The sequence below is a fragment of the Prunus avium genome, chromosome 5 (genome assembly GCF_965620075.1).
Source record: "Prunus avium chromosome 5, drPruAviu1.hap1.1, whole genome shotgun sequence".
In the NCBI taxonomy this organism is placed as follows: Eukaryota; Viridiplantae; Streptophyta; class Magnoliopsida; order Rosales; family Rosaceae; genus Prunus; species Prunus avium.
This window is the reverse complement of record NC_142288.1, coordinates 22,976,188-22,991,240: the sequence shown is the minus strand read 5'-3', so window position 1 is coordinate 22,991,240 and position 15,053 is coordinate 22,976,188. Positions and strand designations below refer to the sequence as shown.

Here is a 15,053-nt window from a genome sequence, read left to right as displayed (position 1 = left end):
GTGTTCATATCACAGTCGTGGTTGAATAACAAAAAAGCATGTCCTTAATTAATCTATATATATATAAACCAACAAGCGTAATGCTAATGTTATACGCTTTCAATAAGTCGTGTGGTTGAATAACAAGCATTTCCTTCATTCATATATATATATATATATTATACATATAAAGCAAAAGGCATGCAGAGAATGATAACATAATCAAAAAAATCTGAAAGATTGAATTTTGGACCAAACTAGACAAGGCTTATTTATAGTCCCTTTTAACTTGTGCTCACCAAAGTTGAACCTCCAAAAATGGCATACCACCAAACTGCGTCATCTCCAAAATTTCCCTGCTTTCTTATTCTTCTGGTCATCACTGTATTTTGTTGTTGTTTTGCAACAGCAAAAACCCAGAAGAGTTTAAAAAGAGGTTCTTCTTTTTCAGTTGAAGATGATTCTGGTTTCCTAACTTCCCCAGATGAGTCTTTTACATGTGGGTTCTATGGGGTGGGCACAAATGCCTACTGGTTCTCCATTTGGTTCACAAATTCCGAGAACAAGACCCTTGTTTGGATGGCTAACAGAGACAGACCAGTCAATGCTTTGGGGTCCAGAGTCTCACTGAGTCGAGATGGCACCATGGTCTTGACTGATGTGGACGGCAAAATTGTCTGGGAGAGCAGCACCAACTCAACTCCCACTGGTGCTGAAAGGGCGGAGCTTATGAATTCTGGCAACCTTGTTTTGAAAAACCCACTAGGTAAAATTCTCTGGCAAAGCTTTGATTTTCCCACTGATACTCTCCTCCCAAATCAACCCTTTACAAAGACCATGAAGCTGACATCTAGTTTGGGAAGAGGCAACTTTGGTACTGGCTATTTTAGTTTCTATTTTGATAATGACAATGTTTTGAGGTTGATTTATGATGGTCCCGACATATCAAGTGTGTATTGGCCTGGGCCTGGTTTGAGTGTATATCAGAATGGTAGAACAGACTACAATAGTAGTAGAATTGCTGTTTTTGATGAAATGGGTAATTTTGTATCCAGTGATGACTTGATATTCAGTGCTTCTGACATGGGTGCAAGGGTGAAACGGAGGTTGACAACGGATTATGATGGAAACCTGAGGCTTTATAGTCTAAACTCGACAGGATCATGGGTGATCACCTGGCAAGCTCTTGTACAGCAGTGTAGGGTGCATGGGATCTGTGGGAGAAATGGGATTTGTGTTTATACACCAGAGCTCAAGTGCTCATGCCTTCCTGGCTATGAGTTTGTGGATACAAGTAACTGGAACAAGGGTTGCAAGCCTAAGTTCAAGCCTACATGCTCTCAGTCCCAGAGAGTGAAATTCAAGCAGATTCAGTATGTAGATTTCTATGGATTTGATCTCAATTACAGTGAATCCACTTCCATTCAGAATTGCACACAACTCTGTGTCGAGGATTGCCGTTGTGAAGCATTTGTCTATAGGGGACAGAAGTGTTACACAAAAGGTGCTCTCTTCAGTGGGCTCAGGTCTCCAACTATCGAGGGCAGTCTATACTTAAGGCTGCCTGAGCCTCTGAGTATGGAAACATCACCAGCGGCCAATCTCACTGTATTTAATTCATGCAGGACTAATGCTGTTAAAATAGGTACTTCTTCAATGTATGACAATCCCAGTAAAAGGGTGAGATGGGTATATCTGTATTCTTTTGCTGCTGCAATCGGTGCTGTTGAATTTCTCTTCATATTATCAGGTTGGTGGTTTCTTTTCAGAAGATCACAAGGTGTGGCAGCTCCCTTGGTAGATAAATATCGCTTGATTTCAAGTAACTTTAGAATGTATCTCTATGCTGAGCTGAAGAAAGCAACCAGAAACTTCAAGGAAGAACTGGGAAGAGGGGGTTCTGGGACTGTATATAAGGGTGTTCTGGCAGATGAAAGAGTGGTAGCTGTCAAGGCATTGGCAGATATTTATCAAGCGGAAGAAGTATTTTGGGCAGAAGTCAGCACAATTGGAAAAATCAATCACATGAACCTAGTGAGAACATGGGGATTCTGTTCTGAAGGTAAACACAGACTTCTAATCTCTGAATATGTTGAAAATGGATCGTTGGATAAGCACTTGTTTCCCCCAAATTTTCTTGGATGGAAAGTGAGGTTCAAAATTGCAATAGGGATAGCTAAAGGTTTAGCCTATCTTCACCATGAGTGTCTAGAATGGGTTATCCATTGTGATGTGAAGCCTGAAAATATACTCCTAGACAGTAATTTTGAACCAAAGATTGCAGATTTCGGGCTGGCAAAGTTATTCCAGAGAGGCGGCCTCAATGCAGTGTCCTCTCACATTCGAGGAACAAAAGGGTATATGGCCCCGGAGTGGGCTATGAACCTTTCAATCACTGCAAAAGTGGATGTTTACAGTTATGGTGTAGTGCTTCTAGAGATAGTGAAGGGCATTCGACTTTCGAATCGGGTGGTGGAGAATGCTGAGGAGGAAGAAGCAGAGATGAAGAGGTTTGTCAGGATAGCCAAAAGGAAAATTCAATGTGGGGAAGATGAATGGATAGAGGATATGTTGGATCCAAGATTGGAAGGGCAGTTCGGCAGGAACCAAGCAGCAAAGATGGTTGAGATTGGTATTTCCTGTGTAGAGGAAGATAGGAACAAAAGACCAACAATGGATTCAGTAGTGCAGATGTTGCTAGAATGTGAACAGGAATCCAACATGCAGTAGTAATTGCATTTAAGCTGTGTGCTGTAAGTAATGTTGCTTTTTGAATTACAAATGTTTACTTGAACTGTATTGTGTATTCGTCTGCAAATGAGTAATAAAATATAGATTATAATGAACTCTATTGCAAGTCTGTATTCAGTTTAAGCTTGTTTCTATTGTTTGCAATTTATCATTAAAAGTCATTATAGCTCAGCACTGCTTTCTTTGCTAATGCGTTTGATTTAGTATACCACTTTAATACGTTTCTGGATAAAAATCAAACATAATATAGTGTTTTTGGTTTGTTTTTTGCGAACAAAACAGGTTGATCTTAAGATACAAGTTCATATGACACCATTAGCCATAAACCCAAGGGAGTCAAAAACATAGTAGCAGGCTTTAGTTGGAGTCTTGGAGGATTTGAATAATTAGAGGACCTAATATGTAGGAATGTAAGAGCAAGTAAATGTGACATTGCCAATAACCATTTGTTTAGGTTGTATCCAGTCTCCATCTTTTAAGAGGAGGCCTTGAGTTCAAATCTCATGACCGGAACTTGTTGAATGAAACTACAGTTAGAAAAACCAATTGAGAAAATTATTGGGTTATGTAGTATTCACCTTTAAGAAAACTTCTAGTTATTCATGGTAATATCTCACCCTTTTTGGTCAAAGTAGTGCAGAACATTAGTTATGATAAGCCTAACTTGTCCGTTTCCTTCATAACCAGAAAACCATAAGAACAAGCTTGAATGGAAAATGGGGAAGTTCAATTATTGATATCTCCTCCTCTCAGTCTTCACCATATCATTGTTCAGTGTTGTTCAGTACATTTGTGGCTGAAAAGCCAAAAGTTGCAGTGGCTTACATGTAAGGAACACTACTGCAAGCTTGTCTTGTATGAAAAAAAAAAAAAAAATTACTTGAGTTCTGATGACTGAAACAATAACTTCTTGTAGTAATTTTAGTGCATTGCGCTTAAAGACAAATATGACAGAAGAGTTTCTCTCCTCCCACTTCTAATTTACCATTATCAATACCATTATAATTTACAGCTCAGCACTACTTTCTCTGCTCATGTCTTTGGTATACCCCTTGAACACATTTCCAGACTAAATTTAAAAAAAAAAAAATCAAACATATCGTTTAGTTTTAATCAATCATATATTCACAGGGCAGCATGATTCATCAAGGGGCACAGTTTGAATCTGACGGCATCTTCCAACGCTAACATGCTTGCAGTGTTCATTAGCGAATGCAAGAATCAGCAGTGACCCTCACACTAGCATATTTAACTCTTCAAACTGTCAGGCACCAGATTTCACCAATCCCAATTGTATAAGAAGAATAACTAAGGCTTCGTTTGCAGGCTGCGGGCAGGATTGGATTGCATTGTTGTTCAAAATTAGACTAGACTGAATTAAATTGTCTTGGATTAAGTTATCTCAACCTTTTTGTTGGGACAGATTGACTGATCTTTATCACTCATACAATCCTTAAATAATTATGCTAATGAATAATGTGGGAAAATCAAGATTTTAATTAATTAAAAGGCTAAACGCAAAGAAAGCACTATTTTACCAGCTATTGTAATAATATGATGCTTTTTTTGTTTATGTTTGTTAATGGCTCATACCATCACTGTGAGCCGAGCCTATTACAGAACACCACGTGGCCATGAATGGCTGGGTTACCCTTATACCGGCCTGATCGTATGTGATGCCCAGGGTGTCGATAAAAGGCCTCCCAGTTGAAACCTGACAGGACAAAGTGTGGGTCCGTGCTCGGGCATTCGGACACCGACCCAACCACTGTGGTGCCGTGTATAACCAGAGGTGCATTGATGATCAATAGGCATGATCAGACCCCTGTCAAGTCAGTCACTCCATCCGTATGATAAACAGCCTGGCAATTGAAAGAGATTAGTTAATGTACTTCCCATCCAAAGCCAAGTGTCGCTTTGCCACATGATCCCTGTCAGATGGTATGGTGATAAGGACAAGTCATTTAATGTAATTCAGTGGGAAGGGAGATAAATATTTCCTCCTTAAATATCTTTGTCTCTCCTTCTCCCCCTATAAATACATTTCACCTACATCAAGACAGAGGTAATAAATATTCTTACCTTACAAACCCTACATCAATTTCTCCATCTCCAAACCACTTCTGACTTAACCATCGGAGGTGGTTCAACTGGGATAAACCCCAGTTTGCTCCTATTCTGATAACTGTTCGAAGTGTGTAGATCTCCTCCAGAAGGCATTACTACTGGGAGATCAGGTATAGGCCCTGACCTTGATCCAGGTTCAGGCCATACACTATACGAGAAGGATACACGGTTTACACTGTTCAGATGAAAATCTTAGAGCAACATTGACTTGTACACCAAGTCATTGATCAAGAGTATTGCTCTAATCTCTCAATGTGTCATGTGTTCATATTATAGCCATGGTAAGAATGACAGAAATTTCCTTCATGACAAGAAAACCATTAGAACAAGCCTGAATGGAAAATTGGAAAATTGAAGTCTGTTGTTCATCAAACCTATGTCCTTAACATTGGGAGCGGGACAGTCAGTCAGGTTAGACTTGGAAGCCAAGAAAGAAGAGAAATTCTGGAAATTGAAGTCTCCTCTGGACCTATTCAGTCTTCAGTCTTCAGTAAACTCTTGGTTAAAACTTGAGGCAGAACTGGGTATTGGCTTATATATAGTCCCTTAATTGACTTTGTGCTCTTCACCAATACAACCAAACTTAAAATCCAACAATGGCATGCCAAACTGTTGCATCTCCAAAATTTCCCCCTTTTTTTTTTCTTTCTGATTCTTCCCGTCATCACTATATTTTTCTTTTATTTTGCAACAGCAAAAACCCAGAACAGTTTAGAAAGAGGCTCTTCTCTTTCTCTGGAAGATGATTTCTTAACTTCACTAGATAAGTCTTTCACATGTGGGTTTTATGGGGTGGGCACAAAAGCCTACTGGTTCTCCGTTTGGTTCACAAATTCCAAAAACAAAACCCTTGTTTCGATGGCTAACAGAGACAGACCAGTCAATGCTTTGGGATCCAGAGTTTCACTGAGTAGAGATGGCACCATGATCTTGACTGATCTGGATGGCACAATTGCCTGGGAGAGCAATACCAACTCCACCCCCACTGGTGCTGAAAGGGCAGAGCTTCTAAATTCAGGAAACCTTGTTTTGAAAGACCCGCAAGGTAAAATTCTGTGGCAAAGCTTTGAGTTTCCCACTGATACTCTTCTCCCAAATCAACCATTTACAAAGAGAGGTGACATCTAGTTTGGGAAGAGGTAACTTTGGTACTGGCTATTATAGTTTCTATTTTGATAATGACAATGTTTTGAGGTTGATTTATGATGGTCCGGAAATGTCAAGCGTCTATTGGCCTACACCGTTAAATAGTGTATCTCAGAATGGTAGAACAAACTTCAACAGTAGCAGAATTGCTGTTTTTGATGAAATGGGCAATTTTGTATCCAGTGATGAATTGTGGTTTAGTGCTTTTGACATGGGTGTGATGGTGAAAAGGCTGTTAACAGTGGATTATGAGGGAAATCTGAGACTTCATAGCCTCAATTCCACAGGATCTTGGGTGATCACCTGGCGAGCTCTGATACGGCAGTGTAGGGTGTATGGGATCTGTGGGAGAAATGGGATTTTTTGCCTATACACCAGAGCCCAAGTGTGCACGCCCTGCTGGCTATGAGGTATTTAATACAAGTAACTGGAACAAAGGTTGGAAGCCTGAGTTCAGCTGGGACGTTTTCAGTCTCAGCAATGGAAATTCATGAAGATGCCAAATGTAGATTTCTATGGAAATGATCTCAATTATAGTGAATCAATTCCAATTACAAATTGCTCAAACCTCTGCTTGGAGGATTTCCGTTGTTAAGCATGTACCTATAGGAGAGAAGTGTTATACAAAAGGTGATCTCTTCAATGGGCACTGGTCTCCAAGTTTCCGAGGCACAACATACTTAAGGCTGCCTCAGAGTGTGGAAACATCCCAGCTCATCAATATCAATGTCTCTAATCCATGCCGGAACAATGAGCTGAAGGTAATAGGTACTTCTTCAATGTATCACAATCCTAGTAAAACGATGAGATGGGCATATCTGTACTATTTTGCTTCTGCACTTGGTGTAGTTGAATTTCTCTTCATACTATCAGGTTGGTGGTTACTTTTCAGAACATCGCATGGTGTGGCAGCTCCATTGGTTGATAGATAACACTTGATTTCAAGTCACTATAGAATGTATCTCTACACTGAGCTCAAGAAGGCAACCGAAAACTTCAAGGAAGAGCTGGGAAGAGGGGCTTCTGGGGATGTATATAAGGGTGTTTTGGCAGATGAAAGAGTGGTAGCTGTAAAGAAATTGGCATATATTTATCAAGCGGAAGAAGTATTTTGGGCAGAAGTGAGCACAATTAGAAAAATTAATCACATGAACCTAGTGAGAACATGGGAATTTTGTTCTGAAAATAAACAGAGACTAATGATCTCCGAGTTTGTTGAAAATAGGTCATTGGATAAGCACTTGTTCCACCCAAATTTTCTTGGATGGAAAGAGAGGTTTAAAGTTGCAATAGGGATAGCTAGGGGGTTAGCGTATCTTCACCATGAGTGTCTAGAATGGGTAATCCATTGTGATGTGAAGCCTGAAAATATACTCCTAGACAGTAATTTTGATCCAAAGATTGCAGATTTCGGGTTAGCGAAGTTATCCCAGAGAGGTGGGCTCAATAAAATATCTTCTCACATTCGAAGAACAAAAGGATATATGGCCCCGGAGTGGGTTTTGAACCTTTCAATCACTGCAATACAGTTATGGAGTGGTGCTTCTAGAGATATTGAAGGGCATTCGACTTTCAAATCGAGTGGTGGAGAATGGTGAGGAGCAAGAAGCAGAGCTGAAGAGGTTTCTCAAGGTTGCCAAAAGGAAAATTCAATGTGGGGAAGATGAATGAATAGAAGATATGTTGGATCCAAGATTGGAAGGGGAGTTCAGCAGGAACCAAAGAGTTAAATAAGTTGAGAAAAAGAGCTCCTAGTTAACCTCCTTCCACTTGTTGCACTGTCATCTAGTATATTCTTCATGCTATATGTGGGAGCAAATTTCCTCCCACGAGAATATTCGCCCAAGATTCCTTCGTCTTCTCCACTTCTCTTTCTCCCTGCAAAATAAATCGGAGTAAAAGGACCACACCCGGGGGGTGTTGGCCAAAGGCCCTCCGATGCCTAAGTTAGGTTGGGTGTTTCAAGGAAAACCGGGTGGCCGGAGCCGTGTGTGGTGGCCGGAGCCTTGTGTGAGACAGAGAAAGAATAGGAAGGGAGAAGGGTTTATGAGAAATAATTTATGCAGAGTTTCAGTAGGAATTCAGACGTACCTCCATCCTCATGTGTAGCCAATATTTATAGAGGGTCTCAGAGGCTTTAATTTGGCGAGGTTGGTGGGGGTTGGTGTATTTAGGGGTTAGGGATTTAAACAAATCCCTAATTAAGACGAAAATCAAAGACATCTAATTTAAATCAAATAACCCCCTAATTAATTCAGATAATTCCCAATTAGGCTAAGTAATTCCCAATTAGGTCAAATAATTCCCAAATTGGTTGGTCTAATTATTTGACCTAGAGCGAGATATTTTGCTTCCACAAATGCCCCCCAGCTTCTGCATGGCGCGTGGCGGCATGGAGGATGTGTGAATTAGGTGTTGGGCTGTCCAGCTGTAATTGGGCTTCCTTCTGTGACTTGGGCTCCTGAGTGGAGGAGGTATTTGACTTACCAATTGGACTTTGACTTGGGCAGTCTAGCTGTAATTGGGCTAGAGGTGCACTGGTCTGCTGCTAGAGCTGGTGGCAGTTCGGGCCAGCTTAGTTACTAGGGTTGGTCCAAACTGCTTCAATTTTTTGTGCCACGAACTAGGGACAGTCTGAGTCAAGGCGATCATGCGTGGCATACAGATGTGCAAGTCATCGGCAGATGGGAAGGGGAGGTCGGCGACGGTCCGCTCGTTCCTCTCACCTACTGTGATGGTATGTTGTACCCCTTTGATCTGCCATAGTCTTTCTGAAACTTTACTGTGTATCTGACTGACTTCCGTCTCCAGCTCGATCTCGACCCGAACATGACCAAGGTTCTGTGAATGGAGCTGGTTGTTGAACGAACATCGGAAGGAGGTTGGTGGTTTGCCCCCTGCTAAAGATGTTGGAAGATAGAAGCTGTATGGCTCGGACCTAGATGGTCTGCTAGTTGAGCAGGAGGAGTCCTCGACCAAAATTCCTCCTTTTGCCACGAGCAAGTCTTCCTCAAGGGCGGTCTCGTGTGCTGAGAAGACCCCATAGGAAGGAGTGGCTCCTTCCATCTGCCGGGATCAAGCACCTCGCCAGTGTGAACAGCAAAAAAGGTGAATGACATGCTGGAGGTCTGGATATTATGCTCAAGTCTCTGCCTGAACTGCCCAAAACTTGTGATCTGCCTTATAAGAAGGCTGTTGAGAAGTAGGGTTTGGGTCGCCTGCGCCGATCTGGGGATCAAGCTGAGAGGACTGCACCTCTGTCTAGCAGTCAAGACTCGACTGCAAAGTCACGAACAGTCAAGTGCGGAGTTGACTCAATGTTGCATGTTGCGGCGAAGAGAGATAAAGAGTCGTCTGCTCGAGCAAAAAGTCCTTTAGTTGCACGAACTGCCAATCAGGGAGTTGGTGATAGCTCAGTTGGTCAAGTTTGACAATCATGTTAAAGCCACGGAGGCGTCCAAGCATGGAATTGCTGCTTTTCCTCTCGATCATGAGGATGGTGACAGAAGTCGTGGAGCAGGCAGCTGGGGCTACTGAGTAGGTAGTTGAACAGGGCGCTGGCACCGAGCAGGTAGCTGAGGTTGCTGAGCAAGTGACTGGAGTCGCTGAGCAGGTCGTTGACCAGAGGCCACCTGCTGGGACATAATTGATCTCGGTTGACCATCTTCTGTTTGTTGAATTTGGCCGGTTGGCCATTTTGCTATGGAATTTTCAGTTGTCTTTCAAACTTCAATTCTCATTGTATCTTGTAAGTATATGCCCGGAGACATAGCGCTTGAAAGAGGCTCCATTGAGTTTGTACTCGGGAAGTAGCTTGCCTACAAAGGAGGTAAGGCTTGTCGCCTGTGTGCGTATGTCGGTGACATAACGCTCGAAAGAGACTCCATGAAGTTTGTACTCGAGAAGTAGCTTGCCTTCAGTGGAGGTAAGGCTTGTCACCTGCAGGCGTATGTCGAGGACATGACGCTCGAAAAAGGCTCCATTGAGTTTGTGCTTAAGAAGCAGCCTGTCTGCAATGGAGGTGAGGCTTGTCGCCTGTGGGCGTATGTCGGGGACATAACGCTTGAAAAATGCTCCATTGAGTTTGTGCTTAGGAAGTAGCCTGTCTGCAATGGAGGTGAGGCTTGTCGCCTGCGGGCGTATGTCGGGAACATAGCGCTCGAAAAATGCTCCATTGAGTTTGTGCTTAGGAAGCAGCCTGTCTGCAATGGAGGTGAGGCTTGTCGCCTGCGGGCGTATGTCGGGGACATAGCGCTCGAAAAATGCTCCATTGAGTTTGTGCTTAGGAAGCAGCCTGTCTGCAATGGAGGTGAGGCTTGTCGCCTGTGTGCGTATGTCGGGGACATAACGCTCGAAAGAGACTCCATGAAGTTTGTACTCGAGAAGTAGCTTGCCTTCAGTGGAGGTAAGGCTTGCCGCCTGCGGGCGTATGTCGAGGACATGACGCTCGAAAAAGGCTCCATTGAGTTTGTGCTTAAGAAGCAGCCTGTCTGCAATGGAGGTGAGGCTTGTCGCCTGCGGGCATATGTCGAGGACATAGCGCTAAAAAAGACTCCATGAAGTTTGTACTCGAGAAGTAGTTTGCCTTCAGTGGAGGTAAGATGTCAGCTGATGCTGGTATGCTGCAACTCGAACAATGGCCTTCTTGTTGTGGTAAGATGTGAGCTACTGCTAGTAAACTGCAACTCGAACAATGGCCTTCTTGTTGTAGCAAGATGTGAGTTACTGCTGGTAAGCTGCAACTTGAACAATGGCCTACTTGTTGTGGTAAGATGTGAGCTGCTGCTGTTAAACTGCCACTCGAACAATGGCCTTTTCTCGTTCTTCTTCGAGCATATCAAGGTTTACTTTCATCTGCTTGCAGTTTTGGTCAAGACTGCTTCGAGCAATGCCTCGTATTCTGCCTCGTTGTTTGAGGCTGGGAAGCCAAGCGTGATAGCTTGCTCCAACAGGGTTCCATCCGGGGTGATGATGACGACGCCTGCTCCAGCTCCTTTTTGGTTCGACGCTCCGTCTACGCGCAACTGCCACATGTCTCTGGGTTGGTCTGAATCAGTGGAGGTCTTGTCTGCTCTCGAACTTTCCTTCTTTTTGCTGACCAGCTTCTCTTCTTCGGCCGATGGCATGAATTCTGCGACAAAGTCTGCCAAAGCCTGGGCTTTTATCGCAGTCTTCGGCCGGTAGAGGAGGTCGTATTGGCTTAGCTCTATAGCCCACTTCATGAGTCGCGGAGACGCGTCAGGGCTGTGGAGGATTGATCTTAAAGGAAAGTCGGTCATGATGATGATCCGGTGAGCTTGGTAATACGGTCGTAGCTTTCTTGCGGACACTACAAGTGCAAAAATGAGCTTCTCCAATTTTGGGTAGCGAGTCTCTGCATCGAGAAGGGCTTTTTGACGTGTAGAATACCAGATGTTGGGCCCCCAGTTGTTCTCGGATGAGAGCTGAGCTAACAGTCGAGTTGAACACTACCAGGTACACGAACAAGTCTTCACCAGGAACTGGCTTCGAGAGCAAGAGAGGTGAAGTGAGGTAAGTCTTTAGATTCTAAAAAGCTTCTTCACACTTCTCGTCCCATTTATCTCTTTGCCCCTTCTTCAAAGCCTTGAAGAATGGTATGCACTTGTCGGTAGATCTCGAGAAGACTCAGTTGAGGGCCGCTGCTCTACCCGTCAGACTTTGTATTTCCTTTACTGTTGAAGGTGACTTCATCTCGAGAATTGCCTTGATTTGGCGTGGGTACGCCTCAATACCTCGTTGAGTTACTAGGTATCCTAGGAATCGACCGGACGATACACCGAACGTGCATTTACTTGGATTCAGCTTCATGCGATACTGGCGGAGCAGGCTGAATGCTTCAGTGAGGTTCTTAATGTGGTCTGCGGGCTTAGGGGCTTTGACCAGCATGTCGTCCACATAGACTTCCATGGTTTTGCCGATCTGCTCCTTGAAAATTTTATTCACGAGCCTTTGGTAGGTTGCTCCAGCGTTCTTTAGCCCAAAGGGCATGACCTTGTAGCAATAGGTCCCTCTCTCGATGATGAAAGAGGTCTTCGCCTTGTCATCCTCGTGCATCATAATTTGGTTATAGCCAGAGTAGGCATCCATGAAGCTGAGCAGCTGGTTGCCAGAAGTTGAATCTACGAGCTGGTCGATTCTCGGCAATGGGAAGTTGTCTTTAGGGCATGCTTTGTTGAGGTCGGTGTAATCGACGCAAACTCTCCATTTGCCCTTTTCTTGTTTAGCCACCAGAACAACGTTGGCCAGCCACTCTGAGTAGGAGACCTCTTCGATGAAGCCAGCAGCTAGGAGTTTATCGATCTCGGCTTCAATGATTGCGACTCGTTCAGGAGCAAAGTTACGTCTCTTCTGCGCCACTGGCTTGTGGGCGGGGTTGACATAGAGCCGATGGCAGATGATGTTTGGGTCGATGCCAGGCATGTCAGATGGTGACCACGCGAACATGTCTTTGTTGTTCTGGAGGAAGGTGGTCAGCTCCACCTTCTCATCTGGGCTTAGGCGCGAGCCGATCCGCGCTTTTTTGTCTGGCTGGTCAGGATCGAGGGGTACTAACTCAACGTCTTCCTCAGGCTTCCAACTTTCTTCAAGGGAGCCTTCCGGGCGGATTCCCTCGTCTCGATCCTTCTTGTTTGGGTTCTGGCGCGAGCCGATCTGCGCTTCTTTGTCTGGCGGGCCAGGATCAGGGGGTACTAACTCAACGTCATCCTGAAGCTTCCAACCCTTTTCAGGGGAGTCTTCCAGGCGGATTCCCTCGCCTTGATCCTGGCTCCTTAATTGCTATTTTGAGGTAGCAACTCCCATCTCGTTCGGGCTTGCTTGTCTACTGGGAGTGTGTTCTGCTACGTCAGTAGCCTGCATTACTGGTGTGAACTGCAACTGTTTGCTCTTCTTGAGCCCTTGGGCTGTGCATCTCCTCGCCATGGCTTGGTCACTGTTGATCTACCCGATCCCGCCCCCAGGAATGGGGTAGCGGATCTTCTGGTATAAAGCCGATGTGATAGCTTCGATCTTGCTGATCCACGGTTGGCCCAAGATTCCGTTGTAAGGGGAGATCTCGTTGATGACCATGAAGGTTTGTGATCGGTTCATAATTGTATATCATTTTGTACCCTTCTAGCTTATGATTTGGTTATGTTTTTTAGTTAAACTTGTGCTTTTAATCCTTTTTGTGTTTATCTTTCAGTTCATTGAGCTTTAGGTAATAATGAGGGCTTTGGATAGTAAATGATGCAATCCATGCATGTTAGGGCATAATTTGGATGAATGGATGAAGAGCTTAAAGACAAACTCAATTTTGGCTACAGTCCCCTGCCAGCCCAGTTTCGTAGGTCATATTGCAAGCTTTGTTTCAGCAACCTACATAGCTCGGATGAGGCCACATTCTTCATGAAAGTTGTTCCAATGGGTGTATACTATAACATATCCAAAATTCAGCCCCATTGGATAAATATGGAGTCTGTTACCTAGCAAACACAGAACCATGCTCAGGATGGATTTTATCAGCGCGCAAAATGAGTTAGCAATTTGTTTTGGCCTTAACTTCCTCCTCCGACCTTGGATTGGCCCAAATGATATATGGCTGGAAAGAAGACATTCTGAACTTCAAGTTTGAGTGCTTAAAGTCTTAATTTGCTTAAGGGAAGCCCAATTCGTAAGCCCTTGAAGTTGCTGGTCATGCTGACCTCAGGATGAGCTATTATTTCTGGTTGGAAGCTTGGTCATGGTGACATGAAGATGAGCTAGGGCTGCTGGTGGGATTTATTAGTGAAGTGCATCAACCATTTCAGATTTTATAATGGAAGTGTTGTATGCATTAGTGAAGTGCATCAACCATTTCAGATTTTATAAAACAAGTGTTGTATGCATTAGCCATACTTAATTCAGATTTTCAGCTTCCTTAGGCCTATATATAGTGAGGTTTCCCAAGCTTGTAAACACACCCCAAGGGGGGGAGCTCTCAAACACTTCTCTAGAGCTCCCTTCCCTTCTCTCCCTCAAATTCTCTTAGTTTCTCTTTCTAGTTTTCAATTGTTATAATGAGATCTTTGTGCTGAAATTCTCCTTAAGTTTTTCCAAGTTCTACTTAATTTTCATTGTTATGTAAATTCTTTTCTTTAGTTTCAAGTTTGATTCGTTTCCAAGTTTCAATTATGATTTTTGTTCTTATTCATTATGCTTATAAGTTAATATGCTAGTTTGAATGATTGATCACCATTTAGGCTTGCATGTTAGCTATCTTGGTTTGAATTAAGAGTAGACACCATACTTTAATTCGAATTGAACTATGAATAGGAAGAGTATGTATGGACATTCGACAACAGGGATTAGATACATGCTTGGTTGTTTAAATTGTTCTTCTATGCTTAATGGGTTCCTAATGCTTAATTTTAGGTTAGACAACAAATGATCAAATTAGGGAATTAGGAACACAAGGTTATGACCACACACCATGGCTTAATCATACTTTAGCTAGAATCAATCCATTAATCTAATTGAACTTGGGAACTTATCTACTTGAGTTAGTTATTTTCTTTCTTCCTTGTTTTATTTATTTCCTTTCTTTTTCATTTCTGTTTTGTGTAGGGAAAATGAATTGGATCATTCAATCACCAATCCTCGTGGGATCGACCTCGCACTTACATATGCTATACTACCAAACGGCTCGTGCACTTGCGAGTATCACAAGTTGAGGATGCAACTGAATCCATTTTGGTGCAGCTGTATCTACGCAACAAGTTTTTGGCGCCGTTGCCGGGGATTGGCAACATAGTTTGGTTCTATTTCTTTTCCCTACTTGTTTTATTTTTATTTTTCATTTTCATGTTTTTCTAGACAATTTCAAGTTTTAAAGTTAATGACGTTAATGGACAAGTTGTGTTTGTAGTCCAACAGAAAAGGACAATTGCCCAACAAACAAGAGAACTGAGTTTAAGTCCCAGCTTACACAACCCATTGGTGCTTGTTGCTTTGAAGCATGGAATTGGATGTGTGTTGATTTTCCTTTTCATTTTAGTTTTTATTTCATAATC

The 15,053-nt window shown here is 43.0% G+C and overlaps 1 protein-coding gene and 1 pseudogene across 1 annotated transcript; both read left to right on the top strand.

Annotated features, from left to right (window-relative positions):
- The first annotated feature begins 196 nt into the window (after positions 1-196).
- LOC110760613 (putative receptor protein kinase ZmPK1) lies at positions 197-2,829 on the top strand. The gene has a single exon (XM_088252984.1). The coding sequence runs from the start codon at positions 298-300 to the stop codon at positions 2,707-2,709; it is 2,412 nt and encodes an 803-aa protein (XP_088109110.1). The 5' UTR covers positions 197-297; the 3' UTR covers positions 2,710-2,829.
- A 2,598-nt stretch (positions 2,830-5,427) lies between these two features.
- LOC110760643 (putative receptor protein kinase ZmPK1) lies at positions 5,428-8,158 on the top strand (annotated as a pseudogene).
- The last annotated feature ends 6,895 nt before the right edge of the window (positions 8,159-15,053 follow it).

Excerpts from the sequence above, each read along its gene's own strand:
- LOC110760613 (XM_088252984.1), top strand. The coding sequence starts at position 298 with ATGGCATACCACCAAACTGCGTCATCTCCAAAATTTCCCTGCTTTCTT.